The sequence below is a fragment of the Castor canadensis genome, chromosome 14 (assembly GCF_047511655.1).
Source record: "Castor canadensis chromosome 14, mCasCan1.hap1v2, whole genome shotgun sequence".
In the NCBI taxonomy this organism is placed as follows: domain Eukaryota; kingdom Metazoa; phylum Chordata; class Mammalia; order Rodentia; family Castoridae; genus Castor; species Castor canadensis.
Window position 1 is genome coordinate 86,162,200 of NC_133399.1, and position 21,892 is coordinate 86,184,091.

General features: G+C 32.3%; 1 protein-coding gene across 11 annotated transcripts in view; it reads right to left on the reverse strand.

The window, feature by feature from the left end:
- Positions 1-865: 865 nt before the first annotated feature.
- The window catches only part of Wdr17 (WD repeat domain 17), a 154,665-nt gene continuing 133,638 nt past the window's right edge, over positions 866-21,892 (reverse strand). For 10 of the 11 annotated variants that reach the window (XM_074054941.1, XM_074054942.1, XM_074054938.1 and 7 more), the window contains 12 exons: positions 19,234-19,366; positions 18,668-18,756; positions 17,927-18,026; positions 17,218-17,357; positions 15,554-15,574; positions 14,118-14,229; positions 11,096-11,237; positions 10,687-10,789; positions 9,508-9,609; positions 6,570-6,668; positions 6,087-6,270; positions 2,541-4,013 (listed from right to left, as the gene is read on the reverse strand). In XM_074054941.1, coding sequence (XP_073911042.1) covers positions 3,894-4,013; positions 6,087-6,270; positions 6,570-6,668; positions 9,508-9,609; positions 10,687-10,789; positions 11,096-11,237; positions 14,118-14,229; positions 15,554-15,574; positions 17,218-17,357; positions 17,927-18,026; positions 18,668-18,756; positions 19,234-19,366 — 1,345 coding nt within the window. In that variant the 3' untranslated portion in view covers positions 2,541-3,893. Of the gene's footprint in view, positions 1,131-2,540; positions 4,014-6,086; positions 6,271-6,569; positions 6,669-9,507; positions 9,610-10,686; positions 10,790-11,095; positions 11,238-14,117; positions 14,230-15,553; positions 15,575-17,217; positions 17,358-17,926; positions 18,027-18,667; positions 18,757-19,233; positions 19,367-21,892 lie in introns of those variants that run through there. The other variant, XM_074054937.1, reaches the window with a different exon arrangement.

Below are 21,892 nucleotides of genomic sequence, written 5' to 3' on the forward strand. Positions count from 1 at the left end.
TTTGACTTCCAAGATGGATATTCTGAATACTCCTGAGTCCCACAATATTCATGTCAGTTTCCAGTCACACTTACCGTTTTTCTGCTCCTTTAAAGATTCAGATATTACCATTTCTATCTCCAGAGATTTTCTTATTAAATTTTATATTTTGGGATAGATAATACTGAGGAAGAGAAAGAGAGCCCTGATGACTCAGGTAACTTTTTGGGCATGTGTTCAGAGCCCAGTTTTATGTAAGTTACCTACTTCAAGTGACATCTTAATCAGATATAGGTAATGTACCTATTGTCATGCACTTAATGGGACAATATGTAGTATGACATTGTAAGATAAGTTGTGGGGCAGTACTGGAGGTTGAGTCAGGGTCTCCTACTTGCTGGGCACATGATCTACTCTCCCGGTCCTTCTGCTTTTACTTTGTTTTTCAGGGCTTCACACTTTTGTCTGGGATGACCTGGAGCTGCCATCTTCCTACCTTCACCTAGCTGGGGTTATAAGCACACACCCCCATGTTTAGTCCAGTCAAAATAATATTTTTAACTGATAAAATATAGTGCTTAGGAAAGTGTTTTAAAAATAGTCTATGATAGTTGTGAAAACGTTCCATAGAAAAGGATTACATTTGGGTAAACAGTCAAATAATGTTTTTTGTTCTCTTGGTTTTGTGTTCAATCTCTTGAAAGAGCAATCACTAATAGCTTGATTATGGAAAATTTCCCAGACACCTGTGGCACATATGGAAATTGTGGGAAATATGAAATAGTGTGTAGACTCCATTATATAGTGAATTCTTAAGAATGGTCAAAGTGGGTGAATTCAAGTGTCTGAAAATGGGTTGTGTCAACAGAAGCCAACACTACAGGCATACATGAGGAAGACTGTTTACTTCATAAAGGGTTTTTGACAGAAGAAAGCAATCAACTTTCCTAGGAGCTACAGCAGCCTTAAGCAGTAGGATCTTTTCAATCAGTTGGTGGACCACTGTCATGAGAACAGAGGCTGCTCTGATGCGTTGTATGCATCAGCGAGTAAGCACTTCCCCTTTACACTTAGACTATGTTGTAGTCAGTGCTTTTTGTAAGTGAAGAATCAGCCCCTCAAACAATCCAATGAAGTATTTCCCTAGTTTTCTGCAGAGGATAACAAATCAGAGAGACAGGTTAGCCATTCCTATCTCTGACGATGAATTCAGAATTTATGGAGAAACAGTGCATTCTCAATGGTGGTTTTAAGGACGAGACTTCTATCCATCTTAGTAGCTAACTATGTCAAGTCAGGCTTTAATGGCAGCATTTATTAAGGTTTAATGGACCTGAAATACATATGTATGTATAAATCTAGACAATGGAATGCCATATTGTAACTCAGTCATACAGAATTTAAATTCAACATGAAAGTATGTATTTAAATTATTTAGGTACTAATGTCTCATTTATTAGGAGTTGACCATAAACATATTCTCTCTACTACTGCCCACTAGATACAAAAGACTGACTTTTAATAGTAATCTGTGAAGGCTTTTACTATATTCAGAATGCCTTCTGACTTAAAACCAAAAAAGTATAAACTTTCTTGTTACAGAACAACAAATATTGTCATTATTCTAATGAAACCATGTTCCTGAACACATATGGGCAATTTTATGGAAAAATGTACATATGCATATGCATATATATTCATTTATCTTATTAACATAAATATTATATATTTACACAAGATGTAACTCATTTTGATGTAATTTTGGTAATCAGCTCAATTTTTTATAAGCAAAATACTTTTCTAATGCTTTAAAAATCATTGTCTAATGAGAATCAGTCTTCCTCTTAAAGACATACTTAAAGCTGTAATATAATTTTTCAACATTAGTGGTAATATGATATCTTCAAATACCAAACTCATTACTTTTTTGGGTTTTCATGCATATAAAATCTCACAGTAAAAAAATTTTATAAATGAGTATTTTTGATTTAAATATTAAGGCACAATTTATAAAAATTGACATGGTCAAATGACATATTTATAATTTTATAAAGAATTAATACTTATAACTAATACCTAAGGCATAGAGTCCTCAGAAGTCAAGGAATAAGAGAATAGTAGCCAAATCAATCCAATTTAAATTCTAGACAGAAAATGAGTTACTCTCCTATTATAGTCATGTGTTGAGTTTTTTTAATCTTATATTTTATTTATAAAAATATTATCTTCTCGATTCATTAAAATATAGATGGCAATGATTGTTTTATATTTATAACTTAAGCTTAATAATATCTTTTGAAGTATTTAAATCACAATAGGTTTATTAGTCTATTTTAAAACAAAATTAAGAGAGTAACAGTAGGATTTAGACTACCATTTTTTTTATCGTTTTTACATTTACTCACATGTGTATACATTGTTTGGGTTACCTCCCCGCTAGACTACCACTTTTAAGTGAAAGAGTTTTAGTACATATATTTCCATTAACAGATAAAAGTTTGAATTATGAACTATCACTAAGAGTGAAAAATAATCTCTGATACATTTTAGCTACTGCATCACTGGATTGTCTACCATTTATTTGTTTAATAAAATTGAATTTTAACATGTGATCTTTTTGAGGAGTTAGGAGTGGTTATTGCAATAATTGTGATACATGGATAAATAATATGTATCGTTTCCCCTTTAAGAGGCTTAAGAAGATTTAAAAATATGTTAAATGCAATAAGTTTAAGCATAATAAAAGCCACAATTATTTTAGTTATATGAGCTCATTTTTTAGTCTAATAAAAACAGACATATTATAAATTCTCTAAATAATTGTTTAATGAGTATCAAATTGTTTGAGTATCAAAGTACTATTTTTCTTGGTATCAATTTCACAAATCTCAAAGTCAGAATTCTAGTACAATTGAAATATTTACAGACATACATCAGGCTCTTTCATAGCTTTCCACTTTTAATAAATATTAAAAAATTAAATTTATATAATGTTTTCAAAATTCTAACAAGAACTCATTTACTTATGGAAATTAATTTGAAACTAATTTTCATCACATGTTTTAAAGAAGGTTAATATAACTCTTTAAAAATTATTATGTAAATAGTAATATTAAATACATTAATCAAAACTAATATCCATGTCTTCTAAGATGTCAATTTCATCTAATGTAAATACTCACATACACACACACACACATATGTTTGTATATGTATATATTTACAACCATGTTGTGTTTATCACCCCTATGCGTTTTTGGTATCTATAACTTATCCCTTTATAATTAGACAACTGAACTTCAGATGAAAGACTGGTAGTGTTTTCATTTTAAAAAATAGAAAGTACTTTGATATGCATCCATTAATTGACATTTAATAAACTTATAACTATAGGTTTTTGTTAAATGTGAGCTAAAATTAGCAACTTACGCATTTTATAAAGGATATGGGTGTTTTTGGAAGATCAGTTGCGTATACCTTACATTTTGATATTTCAAGATATTCAGTCATTCAAATATTCACTGAGTACTTGTATGTTAAGAGCTATTCTAGGTGATGTGCTATTTTATATATTTCTATGTTCTAACAATATAATATTATGGTACCTTTAATGCTTTGTGAAACATATCCTTTTTACATTGCTTAGTGCTTTTTAGATTATTTAGTTCTTTATAATTTAAATATTATCTATCTTCCTCCTAAATGTTACAATTATAATTTATAAAGGAGACCTCTGTTTTCCTTTAAATTATATAAATATTTTATTTTTTGACATTAATGATTAAAATTTGCTGTTATTCTCAACGCCCAATCCTTCTCCCAATCTTTGGCTCCTGGACACCAAGATCAAGTTAATGCTAACCCACAAAAGTTCCTCTTTAAAAAAACAATTAAGCAAGGAGAAAAATCTTCTATCAAAATGGATTGAGTCGTATTCCAGTTCCTAAAGGTGAGAATGGATTCACCTTTGCCCACATCAAAGCATCATTCAGTGAAATAGCAGATTTCCCATCTTCAAGGAAGTACACAGGGCCCTGTACATAGTGAAAGTTGAGAAAGAGAGAATGAGATTGTAAATGTGCAATATTGTCTTAAACTTCCAGAAACATAATTGCTGCAATAAGAAACCACTGGTGATATTCAGTCAATGCTGGTAAGAAACTTAAGAATGTGAGAAAAATTTGTTGTTTTGAACTGCTACCAACTTACAGCAACATTTTCAAGTATCTTAGTTTTATACTAGTATTCCCTTAAGTCAAAATATAATTTCATTTTATAGTTTGTATTCTTTATATACAGTAGTACAATCAATGAAAACAAATACTGTTTATTAATTGCCACAAAGTTTACTTATTTTATAAAAAATCATATAGCTTAGTAATGACTTAAATATAATTTATTTTTATCATGTGGCATATGCCAAAATAGCTGGGAAAATTATTAAAGCCAGAATCTCTGATCCTTCTATCCAGAAGATAAAGAATATTAGTTTATATGCCCATATATAATGTAAAGTTATAATGTAAAATATTTTTTGGTTATGATTTCATGCTGTCAGCAAATTATTTTAGATATTGGGAAGCCCATTGTAGTAGCAGGCAGATGGCTTCACATTAGTAGGTACTAGAGCACATCAGTCTCCTGTTGAAACAGAAATTTCCTGGGAGGGTAGCAATCCATCACATCAGACATATGTGTGTTAGTTTATCTGAGATAATTAATAAACCCTTTCCTAAACACAGGTATAGGTTCAGAGAGGTTAGCTGGTATCTACTAGTCATTTGGCTAACCTAGACTGAGAAAAGAAACTTTGAGAGGAGGAGAAAAGTACAGGAGACACCAAGTATTAAAATGTTACATAACAGGCAGTGAGTGGTACTAAAGACATACTCCCAAACGTTAATTTTTCACTCTTAATTGTAATTATTGGATTTACTGCTTTGTTTTTTTATTTGTGAACATAAATGGATAATAAAGTTGTATACAATTATGGTCCCTGTGTTTTGCATACTTGATGTGTTCTGAAGATTTTGGCTTGCAGTGGGCAACTAAGGTATAGGTAAGGTTTGTAACAGTATTCAGCTATTTCATTTATTTTATGTCAAAAAACACATTCTTCATTGGCCTGACATGTCAGCATTAGAAATGTATTTTTAAACATTACATTAGAAATATAAGAATCTATTCATTAAAATATGTATATTACTGAGAGGTGGAGGTCTTTCAGTCTGATCTGTAGTCTCAATTAGCACTTCATTGTATTCAGCATTATTTACTTGATGAGGTCTCCTATTAACTATAACTAGTCCTGGCTCCAAGATGATGAAGATATCTCTATTGCTTCAAGATAATTACACTTCTGGGTTACACTGAGAGGCTCTGGCATCATTCATCATCATTCATATGATTGTACATTAGGGACCATTCTTTGGGAATTAGTCATCCCACATGACGGTTTCCAGTCATTTTTAATTGAGGAAAGCTCAGTAACTCATTGTAAGAACATGTATAAATACAGCAATAATACATTATAAATCAATCATTTTTATTGCTTTGTGTTTATACAACACAAATGGAGAATACAAAGTCAAATTTAATCTATTGTGATAAAATAATTTGTAACTGCTGATTGTTCCCTTTGTATCTCTTACTTAAATACCCTGGGGATATGATCCATGTGTATTTTAAAGCACATTTGTTATTAAGCATACATATTATTTGTTACTAAGTGTATACATTACATGAATTGCTTCTATGATAATAGAAAGACTGTCTCTCTGAAATTATTTTAAAGAGAAAGAGTCATGGGGAAAGGGAGGATGGTTAAAGGAGAATGATGGAGGTTGTAAATCCAAGTATGATATATTGTAAGAAGTTTTGTAGATGTCACAATTTTTCCCCAGTACAGTAATATGATGATGATAAAAAAGTGTAAAAGAAAATAAAAAGAAGAGTCATTTATACTCTCACAGAGCTCCAAGGGCAGTATTTTGTTAACAGGCCCCATACCTCTTTACAGTTACCTACTTTTACTCATTTATGCTATTTTAAGGTAATATTTAAAAAATAAAGAAAACACATAATTTATGTATAATATTAGATTGTACCTGGATTTTTAGTCCCGTAAGGCAAGAAATGGGGCTATCAGAGTGACTTGGAAGATTTGATCCTGCCACATAATCTGGTCCAATAATTCCTTTGAGTGGTTCTTCTTTTAGTCTTTTTAGTAAAGCTGAATAAACCATTCTTTGTGAATCAGAAGGGGGTGTATATGGAGATTCTTCAGATGATCTATATTTTCAACAGATGGTAAATTTTCATTTTTGTAGAAATCACAGAATTACTGAGATTTAGTTTCTGATGATTATTTAATTCCTCTTTATAAATGGAGACAAATCAACTTTAGACTTAAGTTAGAAAAAAACAAAATCATTTAAAAGGCAGGAAAAGGCGTAAATATTCCTGAATACATGCTAACCAGATATTTATTATTCTGTTAAATTGATAATGAGACCCTACATATTTTCAACAATTTTGTCTGTAATATTAAATTACTTCTGCATTCCAGTTTTTATCTCATATTCACTCACTGGTTGGTTGACTGTGTGCAAGCTCTCCATGCATCCAATTCTTCAGAAAGATGTTCAATTTTTAAGGGTACTGATACCACTCGACGCTTTAATAGCTGACTGAAACGTGAAAAAGAAATTAAAATCTGACATAAAAACTAAGATTATCAGAAAAAGCAAAAAACTTTAAACTGCAATTTTAGATGTAACAATTACTGTTCAAAAATACGTACATATAACTATAAGATACGACATACATATGTATTTTTTTTCACTTGTGTACTTAGCATTTAAAACTGTGGCAAATCCACAATGCTTAAGAAATAATGAATGGATGAGTGGACTGAGTAAGTAGATGAATAAATGAACTGCACAATGTATGGAGAATGGTTGACAAGTCAATCAATGTTGAGTAACAACCAGAGTGAAAAAGAACACTTAAAACATGACCCTAGTCATTTACACCCAGATGAAAAATATAAAAGCATTTGTGGCCCTTAATGCAGAGAAACTAAAGCAGATACCTTAAAAGCAACTGAGGCCAATAGGAAAAGGGGACCAGGAACTAGAGAAAAGGTTAGATCAAAAAGAATTAACCTAGAAGGTAACACACATGCACAGGAAATTAATGTGAGTCAACTCCCTGTATAGCTATCCTTATCTCAACCAGCAAAAACCCTTGTTCCTTCCTATTATTGCTTATACTCTCTCTACAACAAAATTAGAGATAAGGGCAAAATAGTTTCTGCTGGGTATTGAGGGGTGTGGGGGAGAGGGAGGGGGCAGAGTGGGTGGTAAGGGAGGGGGTGGGGGCAGGGGGGAGAAATAACCCAAGCCTTGTATGCACATATGAATAATAAAACAATAAAAAAAAGAAAAATATAATGGCACCATTAAAAGAAGAAGGAGGAGGAGATTTGAGAAAAAAGATTATTTTAATTCTAAGAATACTGAATTTAAGGCTGGGGTTTAGCAGACTGCTATATATACACACAGGAACTTGGAACGTATGTTACATCTGTATATAAAATAATAGAAGTGATTGGTCAAACTAAAGAATGATGAAATTTCTGGAGTACAGAAAGGAGTGGAGGACAGAGAGGAGTGAAGACATGGGAGGCGAGTGGGATATGGGGCAGGAAAGAAGAGGAGAAAAGAGAACAAAACTTTGGGGAATTATATATTCCCCAAAAGAAGACAATACAACTAGATGGAATTATCTGCAGAGAAGACTCACATTTCTTAAAGTTCTCTTTTGTAAATAATATATTTCCCTCATTTTAGACACATTCTTTCGAGTCTCTCCTGCCTTATAAATAAGAGCCGTTTTATTTATATGTAAATATGTATATAAATATACATGTACATATATATGTGTGTATATATGTATATGTATATATGTGTATATATATATATATGTATTTTGTGGGTTTGGGGTTTGGGGAAAGAGCTGCTTCCTGTTTAGCAAAGCAGGTGCTCTTAACGGCTTGAGTCACATCTCTAGTCCTTGCTCCCATTATTGTGAGGATGGGGTCTTATGAGCTATCTGCCTTGAACCACAATCTTCCCAATCTCAGCCTCCCAAGTAGCTAGGATTGCAGGTGTCAGCCACTGGCACCCAGTCTTGATCCTCGATATTAATTTAAGCATTTTCTGTCTCTTTCATCATCAATGAAGCTACATATAACTGAATGTATCTCTTTTTTTACTGTTGTGCTGGGGGTACATTGTGGCACTTACAAAAGTTCTTACAAAATATCAAATATCTCATTTGTGAACTTGCCCCCTCCATCATTTCTTTAAATATTATTTTAATTCTATGTGGTATGTTCTTATAGACTAATACTGTTGAATGCTACTTTTGATTTTTGCTTATGCTGCTGGCATAGCAACAAATTTTCCTTGAGTAACCAGACACTACTAATTCTGTATTAGTGCTTCAGCTGCACTAGGTGGCAGCTGCTTCTTCACCAGAGGGAGAAGTTAGAGTTAAGAAAGCTTTCTATTTCTCTCATAGACTTCTATCTTGTATAAAGGGTACTAAGAAAAAATGTTTACACACTATGCTGTTTAGCAAACTAGAATACTTAGAAATGAATTTTTATGGAAGACATTGTGAATATTATTTCTTTTTATTCTTTTCAGACTGGGTCTCATTATATACTGGTTGGCTTTGCATTTGCTGTATAGCCCTGGCTGGTCTCAAATTCAAGATCATCCTTCCTCAGCCTTCAATTTTTTATTATTGAATATAACAAGTTTTAAGCACAACGGCAAAAGTTCAAAAAACTGTTAGAAAATGTAGGAATTTGGCTGGTAGGTGATAGCTTGACTATAAAATAAAAGGTTACCTGTTACACACACCCTTTACTTTGCATATTTCCATCAGAGACTGGAAAGCTAACATACCCAGTTTCCTATCTTCTTTAAAAAATACTGCTATATAATTTTGGTTAGTTGAAATACAGGCATGGAAACCTTAGGAGGACTTTCCTTCTTGAATAAAATGGTCTTGGCCTAGAAAAAGACCTTTTTAGTATCTATCTTTTACCCTTGCCTCTGTCCTGCTTAAGAGTGTAAACATATCACATGGAGGTCTAGCAGCTATCTATCTTGTAATCATGGACAGCTCATGCAAGAAGAAAGAAGCCAGGAATATCAGAGTTAAAAGGAGGGAAGAATCCAGGACCTCTATGGAATCAGTGGTTCCAAAGGTCCTGACTGCCTATCTGAACTCTCCTGACATACGATACACCCTATAGACATAAGCTAATATTAGGATTTCCACTATTAAGTTTAATGCCTTCTTAATTCATAGTTAATTGCTTTTTTGTTATAAAGTACATGTGCAGCAAATAAATGAACTCCTACAATAATACCTTTGAGGCCTTCTGATTTACTTAGAGACTATCTTAGTAAAATATTTTCTCTAATTCATGACAAAAGAAAATTTTTTTACCTTGTGTATTCATAAAGTGCTGGAACAATGCTCTGATACTGCCTCCTGATGGCCAATAATGCACCAATGTAACCACATAATATGAGTAACTCATTTCGAGCTCTAGAAGAGAATGCATTTTTTCATTCCACAATTTGAAGCACAGAACATTACTCTCAAACGTAGTTCATGTACTTCTATCTAAGTTCTGATGGGTGACATTTAGAGCAAAATATGTTTAGAAAATTGTTTAATCTTGAGGGAGATAATTTATTCATCAACTAATAATTCCTATTCAGAAATTTCTACTATATCATAAATTATAATTTAAAACACACCTTTTACATACTATTTAACCCTTGGCTGCTTGTTTTTTTCTATTCCTAAGCTGTTCTGTTTTGTTCTGCTTTATTTTTGTTTTTGTTTTTTGCTGTGCTGAGCAATGAAACCAGATCCTCTCAGAAGTTAAGCAAGTGCTCCCTCTACTGTTGACTCATACCTTTGTCCCTTCCTGACTTTTTCTTCATGTCATTGTTATCTAATTAATTCCTTTGGTCAGATTTAGGAATTTGTGGCATACTGCGTAGATTCTACGAGTAGGAAAAATATCTACTCTATTTCCTGCTGGGAGAATTTGCCAGTTTCTCAGGCTGATATATATCACCTTTCCTATGTAAATATTAAAATGAAGATTCCAAATCATCTCTTACAAATTATACCCATATCTCTAAGGGCTTCAGTTATATGGTTAACAATGTCCTTAAGTGGTACCTGAATTTAAGAACGGTGTCTATTTTCTACTTTCTAGCACTTGTGTTTTTTCCCCCTAAGCCTGGTATGATGTTTTATATACAATGGATATTTAATAAATATGGTCATTTGTTTCTTGAGAGGTTAAGGTCCAAAACCATCTGAAAATTTTGCATTAGCCTTCTTTGAGCAAGGATGTATGTCTGTGTATGTGTTTATATTCACATATACAAGCACACACCAGATATTGCTAATAACATCACAATATTTATTATTCATTTCAAGCTGACCTCTGTATTTTTCTTAAGAATATTGCAAAATAAGAGTATTTTTTTCCTACAAGTGCAGCTACCTGTCCCAGAGGAATCTATTTCTTGATTGGAACACCAAAACAACCATTTAAAAACATTTCATTGATTCCCTTTTGCATTTTGGAGAAAAGGTACTCACTTAGTACATGTATGCAAGAGGAGTTTCTCAGTACGAATATAACTCAATAGGTTGAGCACAGGGTAAATTGCATCCAACGTCCAATTTGAACTACTGATGTATTCTGGCAAAGTAAAATCGAGTAAGAGACTTTCTAAATAATACTATCAAAATTTGTTCATTTAATTTTTTGTTACATGATTAATTCCCTGCTAGTCAGTGCTATCTCTTTATTTTATAGATTAAAAGCATTTTTTATTCACTGGTTCAGGTCCCCATATCACAAAATCAGAAGAGATGCCTTATTTCAAATCAGTGATCTTTAAAAGTTTGGATCACTAGTCCTCGATTTTAAGGCTGATTATCAAGACAAATGAAAATATCAAATAAATGAATAGTTTTTAAAATTATACCATAGCTAGACACTTACCTTTGACAAAGTCAATACCAACAGGAAGGGCTTTTTCTGGTTCTTCACTTAGCAAGTAATACTTTATAGTTTCAAATACATTGCCATCTGCATATGCTGTCTCGGCTAACTGCATACATTCTTCTACCGAGGGGAGTTTGCACTAGGAAATGATTAAATAGGACAAAAGCAAAGATATAAATACTAAATATTCCATATACCAAATCTATTTTACTTTTGAAATTTCCCCAAATAAATGTAAAAGCAATTTAGTAAATGAAATAATTTATAGAAATATCATTAAGATTGAAGAATAACAAATGGGATCATTAGCTAGTGAGTCAGACTATTTCATCATATAAATACTTAATAAAAGAGCAGAATTAACTTGCCTAGTTGTAGTATTGAAATCAGTACCACAAATATAATTTAACAAAATGACTGAAATCAGTTATTTCAGAATAAATATACTGACACTGCCAAAAGCTACGTTAAATGTAGCAAACATACAAGGTGCATCATCATGTCTTCTACCCTATTACTTCATTTAGCTTCTGAGGCCATTCTTATTTTAAAGAAGCTTAAAAGGCATTCGCTCTAAAATTTGATGTTCTGAAATGCCCACACAGTGGAAATTTTTGGTTTATGAAATTTCCTTATTATAAAATGAAAATCAATGCTCCTTATTTATTTTTTTTAATTTCCTGGTAAAACTGCAAGTCTGGTCCTCTCTCAAGTAAGCTGTTCTTCTTTATAATATGTGTAAACATTAAATGAACTTTTGTGTCAAATTCTGAATGTTTATGACTTTTAAAGTTTAATTATGCTAAAGTTGCTTCTTAGCAACACTGTCAGTTTAATGCTTTTACAAACTTGTTTACAGATCTACCTTATTACCCTGCCATACCACTCTTGTGCGTATTTCTGGAGGAGTGTAAATCAAAATATAAGAGAGAAACCTGAATACCCAGATTTACTAGTGGTACTGTTCATAATTATAGATGACGTGCCCAAGAAACAATGAATGGGTAAAGGTAATGTGGTATATATACACCATGGAGTATTATTCAGTCACAAGGAATAATGAAATTATGTCATTTGCAGGAAAGTGGATGTAACTGGAGATCATCAAGTTGAGCAAGATAATCTAAGCTCAAAAAGTCAAATATTGCATGTTTTCACTCATATGTGAAATGTAGCCTAAAATTATGATAATGACAATGATAATGATAATAATAATGATGAGATTTGAGTGTAAAGGGGGGACTGTCTGGAAGGGGATTGGTGGGAGGAGGGGGTGGAGAAGCACTGGCAGGGGTTAAGGAAAAGTATTGAAGTATGTTACATCTATATGTAAATGTGTGTATAAATATATACATATATATGAAGATAGCTTAATGAAACTCATCAAACACTATTTGAAAAAGGAGGAGGGGAGAAGGAAGGGTGAACACAATAAAAAAGAACACAATAGAAGGGTGAACTTGTTAAAAGTACACTGTACACATCTATGGACTTATCACAATGAGACCCCCTTGTACTACTGATTATGCTAATAAAGATGGAACACATGGAAATGGGAAAATTTCTTATTGGTATGAAATAACATGCAAAGAAAGGTAAAAAAATATTAATGCACTTATTCAATAGTTTGTGTTCCTTATTGTTTAAAAACTAGGTAGACTGAATAATTTAGATCTCTCTCTTTCAAAAAAAAAACAAGATTAAGGGTGGGGCATCACATATATGGCTTTTCATGTTGTTTCTTCATCTTTATTCATGAATTGCCAATAATTAATTGAGCAAGTACTATGACCTATGTACATGTGCCTGGCTAGATAAACAAACTTCTTCACCTTGATATATGATTTAGCAAAGTAAGGGAATGACAGTTGTTCCAACTAAAGTTTCTACCAGATAGAATACAAGAAGAGTAATTCTTGCCCTACTTTAGAATTCCCAAAATTATGTAAATTAATATCATGCTTGGATATGGTTTTTAGTGGAACTAAAGGTGTATAAAGGTGTTATTAACACCTTTATAAATATTCACTAGTATTTCCAAAGAGCCATTAATAAAGAACCAAAGAGTCTAACTATATCCTTTTGGAATGTGTAATGAAGATTAAGTGAGTATTATTCTTACACACATACACACCCCTATGTACACACATCTACATATACACTTTACTCACACACACTTTTGGTCTATCTGTATTAACAATACTCAATACACATATTTGTTGGGTGAATAGGGACACTCACCCACTGACTATGAATCTACTTATATGTTATCTTTTTCTTAAAAGAAATGATAGGCATTTCCTTACATTCATGATTGTTTTCAAAATGGAATTATATGGAATGTTTTCACGTATGTCCTGTGATCTGCTTTCTACTTAACTGTTTTATAGCCACCTACTCACATCAATGAAAGCAGTCTCATGATTTTTTGAGATTAATAGCACTGAAATATAGAAATGTATTCTAGCTTATATAAACAATACTGTTTTTAAACATTTTGATTGCTTTTGCATATAATATTGATATACAGACTTCTATAGTCTGCAAATGCAAATTTTATTAGCACTTTAGAATAATGTATATGAATTTTATTAAATTTCATTAATTTTTAAAAAGATTCTAATTTGTCTGTTTAAAAAAGCTATCATATATATTCCTTCATGCAAAGTGGTACATTAGAAAGGGTTTGGCATTTGGAGTTAAAAGTAGTTGAAATTCTTACTTCACCTTTAACAAATCTGGTCAACTTCCTTCCTTCTATAAATTTTACTTTCTCTGTAAAACAGAACATTTCCTGGTTTTATATATGAATTATTAGAAATAAATGTAAAAATTCTGAGCAGTGTGAAACACACAGCAAAAGCTCAAAAATGTTACCTCTTATAGTTATTTTTGCTGAATTTTTAAGTACCCCAAAGGGACCACATTTTTTTTTTCTGCATGGATGTCCTTTTTGCTTGAACCTAAAATTAATCTTAGCATTGAATTCTAAACTGGAAGCTTCACTATATCAGCATACCTTTTCATGAAGATCATTTATCTCTTCCACACAGCCTGGGTAGAAAGCACACAGTTTTATTAAGTGAAGTTCACTATCAGGAGTCATCAGGAGAAGATCAGCTGCCAAATTCCTGTTCCCATCATAAGAGGAGATACGTCACTAAAGAAATTATCTAAAAATAAGATTTATGCCTACTTCAAAGGAGACTCCTATACATTAAAATAAGAAGTTTACATTAAAACACTTTCTGTAAAACCATTTTTTCAAATCACTAGGTGAGGAGTTTTTGACTATATTCATCATATTAAGCAAATGCCTAATTTTCAGGGATTTGAGGTATTATTCAGTTTTCGAGAATTTCATATATAGTCAGTATGACTTTAAAACAGGTGATACTTCAAATGAGAATTTATAAAGCTGTGTAGCAGGGACTTGGAAGCAAAACACTTCTTCATCTTGTTTGTGAAGACTTCAGTAAAATATACTTGGTTATGTATGTGAATCAATTATTTTTTATATGCTAAGAGCGGGTTAAGAACACAGAGAATATAGAATAGCAACAGAGATAATTTGCAACTTCTGATGTCAAATCAGAAATTTTATTAAAGAAAACACACATACACATGACACAAGTGATTACAATACTAACATTTTATATTAGAGTTATTTTAAGGTTTTTAAAAGTGAGGTATCAAAATTCTACACGAAATATTTTAGTAATTCAACATTTTACTAATAATTTTCTATAATATGTCAATAGATAATTGCTAAAAAATTACAATGATTTTTTTCACTTTATTTCCCCCTAGAAAATTAATAATTCAGCAAAGGTCTTTCTAAATGGTCTAGAATAGAAATATTACTATTGGTCAGGTAAATCTCTTAGTATTTTTATAAGTTCCAAACGAGTTTATTTGTTCTTGCTAAGTGTGTGAATATCTATGTATTCCTGGTATAAAATTTAATAGCATTTTAAAGTAATGTCCATAAGCCTACAGATTTATCATTTGCTTTAACTGTATAAAATAGCTGTGCCCAAACTATATTTAAACTTCCATCAATTACAGAAAAAATATGTGTACTTTTATAAAATGATATAGTCCAACCAAATTATCTAAACTCTTAATCTGACTATCAGAATATGTATTTTCTTTTGCTTAGCAGAGTTGGCTATTATTTGGTACTATAGGAGGTTCATTTATTGTATGTTTTAATTATGAAGTCATGTACCTAGTTTATATGAACTCTTCATATTATTCAGCATTTAGGTTTAATTTTCTATTAATTTATGTTTTATGGATATATGAATTAGCATACTGTGAAACAAGGCAAAAGATTCATATGATCTGGAAAGAAAGTGTATTGTGAAACAAAGTAAAAATAGTTAATGCACATTTCTTAATATGAATGGTTAAATACAGAATATATTTTTAATAACATTTAAAAGATAGTACCTGTATCCAATAGATGGAAAGCTAAAAAAGAAAACACCGAATATGAATACCAGAAAGATATTATGAATATCAAGAAGAAGAAAACTTTTACTAGTAAATGTAAAAGTCATGAAGTATTTTTGATTTATAAAATTAGGAACATTCTCTTTAAGTTATATACCTATTTTTGATCAATAGTATTCTACTAATAACCATGAAGATTACCAATTTCTCTTGGAAATTAACTTAATCAGTGTACATATTTTAGATTTTGACCTTTATCCTGGTTTCTGGTATACATATCTTTGGATATATAAATGAAGAACTCTGGGGGAGAAGGTATAAACTAACAGTTTGTTTTTAGTTAAAGTAACTAAAACATAACTAGTTGAAAGACTTTTAAGTATCATTTAATAAAATATGTATTTGCTACATTTTACCTTCACTTTTTAAAAAGTTTACATTTCTTTTAGAGTAGATGTTGACTTTTAGCATGGAATTAGCCACCTTTGTAAGAAACAATTTGAGCTTTGGGATTGGTTTAAGACAAATCACAGTTACTATGTAATTGACTATTACAGTTCTTCACAGAGGATATCTGGGAACTCTCAAGGTGCAGTGAGAATTAAATATATTTAAACCTATAGCTGATGGTGGGGTGCCACTCCATTTTGTGGTGGGAGGAAACTCTTACAGCAGTGTAAGATATGAGTAAAAATTAGAACAACCATGAAATTACTGATTAACTACTAAACTATCAGATCCAGACAAAAAAGGAAAATGGAAAGTCTTCTCTTTCTCTAAATTAGCCCCAGACAAATGGGGTAGTATATTGTGGTAGCTATAAATCTAAACTTTAGAGTTACTTCACATAGCTTTAAATCTTGGCTCTATCACTTAATGAGATCCCAGGCAAACCAATACCTACCTCATAGAATCTATTGGTTTACTTCACATGAAGTGCTTAAAATAGTGCTTAGCACATAGTAAGCATATAGATGTGTTAGTTAGATGTCACTAATCATTGTTATTATTTTGAGGAAAGAAAAAATAAAATTCTGAATTTGCTCAACAAGTATCTATTGATTAGAGAGCATCACATTTTCCTATTGCTGCTTTCATAATAACAGATGGTCTGACCCATGAACAGGCCTCTGCAGATCTGAGTGAGAATTGCTTTGACCTAGATTTCGAAGTTACCTCAGGGTCTCTTAAAAAGTATTGTTAGAGTTTAGGGAAAGGATTTATTCTAATTTTTCAGCAAAACCATTTTTGTAATTGTTTTCCCTTAGAAAAGTGACTTTGTTTTCCAACCCTAAAACTAGGACACAAGATCTGACAAGAATAAGGGTAGATATGCCACGTTTTAAGATGTGGGAATTTGTGGTCCTGATAATCTTAAGAAGTGCACAACAGTTATCTCGTGATACTTCAAGTGCTTGAAACATTACAGAATTACAATTAGACTACTTAAAAAGGGATCATGGTAGAATTCATTATATAACTACAGTTCTCACCATTACTTCACTTCCTGTCACCTTTCCTCCCATAATTGCATTCTTTTATTAAAAAAAAGATCCTATGTTCTTCCAATCCATATTTATCATCAAATGCAATTTATAATATTTCTAAAATGCATATATACCATCACTATAAAATTAGTCTGTCAATATAAAAATTCTTACCACATTGGAATCATCATGCATTTTCTTGCCAGTAATTCTAGGGCATAGTGGGTTGCAGGTGCTGCAGAGTCTCCTAGTACAGTGCCCACACAGACTGCCAACTCCAGTTCATTTCCACGAATCAGATATGCCATAGCAAGCTTGCTCAATAAGAAAATAATTTCTTCAGTTGCATAGATGCTGGGTAGGGTCATCATTCCCTTCCAAGCTCATAAAGTAGATAAAGTAGTATTAACCTATAAATTAATTATTCTTATAAAGTATTGATTATCATATTCCTATAAAGTACCTACTAACAGTAATTGCAATTTGTAAGGAAAAGCTGATAATAGGACATATAGGAAATTTTACCAGCTCAGAATTTAAGACTTTTTAACTTCTGTGGTTATTGGTGTAATTAATAATACTCTTTAATATTCTCAACGTGTCCTTCAGTCTATCAGAAAAATACAAATATTTAAAAGCTTAACAATGTATAACAATGATAAATTACTCTAACGGTTGTTACAAATATATATGCTGTGATAAAAATAAATGAAACGAGAGCTCACGGACTATGGCATTTATGTGTGCTGATTCAGCATGAAATTACTTGGGCTTGGAAATATACAAAGCCAGATCTTACATAGGGATCGACTTATCTCCCCTCAAACACCAAGACACTTCTGAGGAGCTTTTCAGTCACATACACCAATTGGAAATGTTGTACCTCAATATTATCTATGGCGAGATGGCAACACGCAGCTAGAACAGCTCGACCATCCTGAAAATACCATTCTGCCAGTTCTTTACTGACTTTGTGTAGCAGTCTAGAAAGAAAAAAAAATACATATTCTATATTAACACAAGGATTCCATCATAAAAATGAACTGATGCCTTTTTTAAAAGGTGATTAAGTGAGAAAACAATTTCATTTGACATTCCAGATTTAGGAGTCAGCCTTATGGTGTCTGTGGGGAAGTCAAGAAAGCAGTCTTCTCAAATATATGATCTGCTAAGTCCCTCCCTGGTATTCCTTCTTTAAAAAAGGAACAAATGTTATTCTAAATACTAATGCTAGTATCACGGGATTATAAACATTACATGGATATTGCATATACTGACTTTTCAGTAAAATATTATTCAGCAGTATACGTTTTTCTCATCACCTCATTCTTCCCAACATGTTTTGCTCAGTGTTTAAGTACATTAATTGCTATCTCTCCACAGAAATGTTTTTCACTTTTCTGAAAGTTTATAAAATGTTTGTAGGCTGTGTCAATATGCCTGATGTTTTTATATTCATCTAGAGATGGATTCTGTCATGGAACTAGACCATGGTGAGAAAGGCAGCTAAGCATGAAGCAGCAAGTCCTCCATGAACAGAGAAAGATGAAGTACATAGTATTCCATAACTCCCATGTAGAAACCACTCATAGAGAATAGTCACCTCAAAGAACTAATTACTTACTCATTAAAATCTTCCTTGTAGAAATCAGAATATGTAGCTCCTTTAGGTGTAGAAACATTCAAGACTTGCATATTTCCTTCACATGCAGCCTAGAATTCAATTAGGCCATTAATTAACCTTTAGTTAACTGTTAATAACCACACAACTTCAGGCTGTTTTGAGCAATTTATACTTAAATCATGTTTGAAATTTATACCCTGATTTGACAATAACACTGGAATCTGAAGAGAAATTAAATGCTAACTCCATTGTGAGTACCAATATGAAGTTTCACATAACTGGTTACTAAAAAAGGTTGTTCAAATTGTTGGTACAAATAGTCAAAATTATGTGAAAAGTTTAGTGTTCAGGGATGACTATGGTTAAAGATTTAAAATAAGTTCAATGTGATTAGAACAAAGATAGTATGATGAATGTTGAGGCAGAAGGCTGGAAAGCTGAGCAGAATCCAAACCATCTATGGTTTGTCAATCATAAGAAGGCAAACCCATCAATAAAGTTTTCTTTCTCCTGCATTTCCACCCACCATTGTATGTGGTCAGTATGTTTACATTATGTGGTTGTACCTGTGCAACAAGCAGGGCTTCTTTAAGTTGACCTCTTGACATAAAAAAGTTGACTAGTTTTTTTACATCGCCAATGGCTATGCAGTATGGAATGACATCATCCTTATCTTCCCGGATTAATTGATCAGCTCTCCTTATAAGACAAGGACAATTTTTACTGTATTCAATTAAATTGAAATATTAAGTTTGAGGTTTTCAGTTGGACTGGCGTTTTTTGAAGGCATATATAAAATTTGTAGTACCTTTCATAAAATTCTTTGGTATATCATTTGACAAAAGAATTACATTTAAAAATCAAATTACATATGGAAGACAAAAGGTATATAATATAATGATGATTAATATAATTATTTGCCCTTAGAATACTACATACATTTGTATTTTAAACGCCCAAACATTTCAGGCTTTAAAATAAATTTTTTTCTATTAAAATAAGCAATATGTTTAACTGAAAATAAGTTGAAAAAACAGATATGTATGATGGGGTTATCTATCCTCAATTGGATGGATCAAATATGCAGATATTTATATCACTGAAGACAAAAAAGTATGAATGTTTTAATAAGCATAACAGTGAATAGAGAGTCTATAAATTCAAACAGATTAGAAATCATTAAGAAGCATAATTCAAGAAGATAAACACTGATAATACTGTAAGTACGCATGCAAGGAAGTTTAAAGAAAATTTATATTCCAGGTATGTGAAGATAAAAACTGGGTCATGATCTTGGTGACTGTGAAGGGTGTATACATATTTGTTTCTATGTAGCTGTCTCTGTCTCTCTGCACTCATCACTGTCTGTCTGTATGTTTAAATCTTAGATATTTCTCAATGACCAGTGTAATTAATTCCATCCATAAGATTTAACATCAGTTTTGCCCCAAAATACTCTGGTATATTTAATTTACACTGCCATTTCAATTACACAAGAGTTCAATTTCTAATCTTTGGGTAGGTTAGAAGATAATTTTTAATGTTTATCCAGGTCCCTGTTAACAGCCTTCAATTCATACTGTTACTAGGGTACTCCCCAACAACTATGTTTTCGTCATGTGATGTTATTTTCTTGATATATCTGTTAGAAACAATGTTAGCACAGTCAGGGAGGAACTGTCCAAGAGCACTTCTCTTGCAGTGGAACCAATGGCCCACATTGACATAATGGACTACCCCTGAAGCAAGGATTAGTATAATGGCCCACACCCAGGAAGGGATCAGTGGTTAAGGTAAGTGGGCCTGTAGTCTTCCTATAGATTCCACTCCCCATGTCAAAGTTAAATTGGGAAGGACAAAGAGGATCAAATGCACAAGTATATACCTTCCCAAATTGGGCAACCCATGCACAGTAGCCAAACCATTTGGGGAGGACCCTCAGTTTCACACAAGCCATTCAGTAACCCCACCCTATTGGACAAAATTCCAATTTCCTGCAGCTTCCATGTGTTTGGCCCTTATCCAACTGCCCATCTCACTCCTTTGAGGAATACTGTCCCTATTTCAGTAGTTGGCATTATCCAACTTGCCTACCTCATGCCTTGCTAATAAACTATCCTTTACTATCATCTTTCCATTTTTTTTTGTGGTTCTTTTGGTATATCTGGATCACTGTCCTAATCTTAGATGCTATACCCAAGACCAAGGAACATCTGGAATATCCCAAACAACCAGTAACACCAATTTTCTATCTTGCTGGGAATTCTGGAACCAGGATTGAAAAGACTGCCAATCAATCTCTCTGAATGGCTTAATCTATAAAATATAAACTCAGGATCTGTGGGGAAGATCATTTTTTGAGCAGTATGTGGCCTATGAAGAAAAAGAAAAGTCAAGTATTGGCTTTCAAACATATGAACAGTGTTGGAAGAGTTGCTTATCTCCCCATCTGCCTCCTTCCATTGCTCCCGAAATTTTCTGAATTTTCAGGTGTTATTGAGGGAAACAAAATCTTCCAGGTGGTTCAGCTTTCTTTTTGAATTAAGGAATTAAGATTACCTATTTGATATTGCTATTACAATCACAAAGAATTATAAGCTCAACCTCTCTGAAGGGAGCTAATGATCTTTTGACCCATATTATTCAAACATTCAAATATCCTTCTAAGGTTTTTGTTTTAAAATTCTAGTGAATAGCAACAGCTTCTACCCAGTGTTTCAAGCCTAAAACCCAGGAATTATGACACTGTCCTCACCTCTACTAACAAGTTCAGTTAATTTGAAGACCCAAATGTATGAAATTTGTCTGCTTTTCTTTCGTTTCCCCATTTCTATACAAAGTCTTCATGCAAATATTGTTTTCTAACTTGGATATTCTTACACTAACTGGCCTCCTCATATCTGCTAAGGGTCTTCCCTAACTTGTTGTTTCTTTTTTGATGATGTTTATTTTTCTAAAATGATGGGTTTGGAACCCAGGGCCTTATGCATGGGAGGCAAGTGCTCTATCACTGAGCAATACCCCCAGCTCTAATTTCTTGATATTTTAGTTTGTGTGAACTTTCAAAATGAAAATCTGGTCAGGTTATTCTCTTCCCTGTTTAAAAACCTTTAATGTCTTCCATTGCTCTTTGAATAAAGAAACTAAAAATGCTTGTATGTTTAAAAAAGCCCCCAAACCATCTAGCTATTGCCTGTCTTCCCACTCTAGCTTTGCACCATTGTT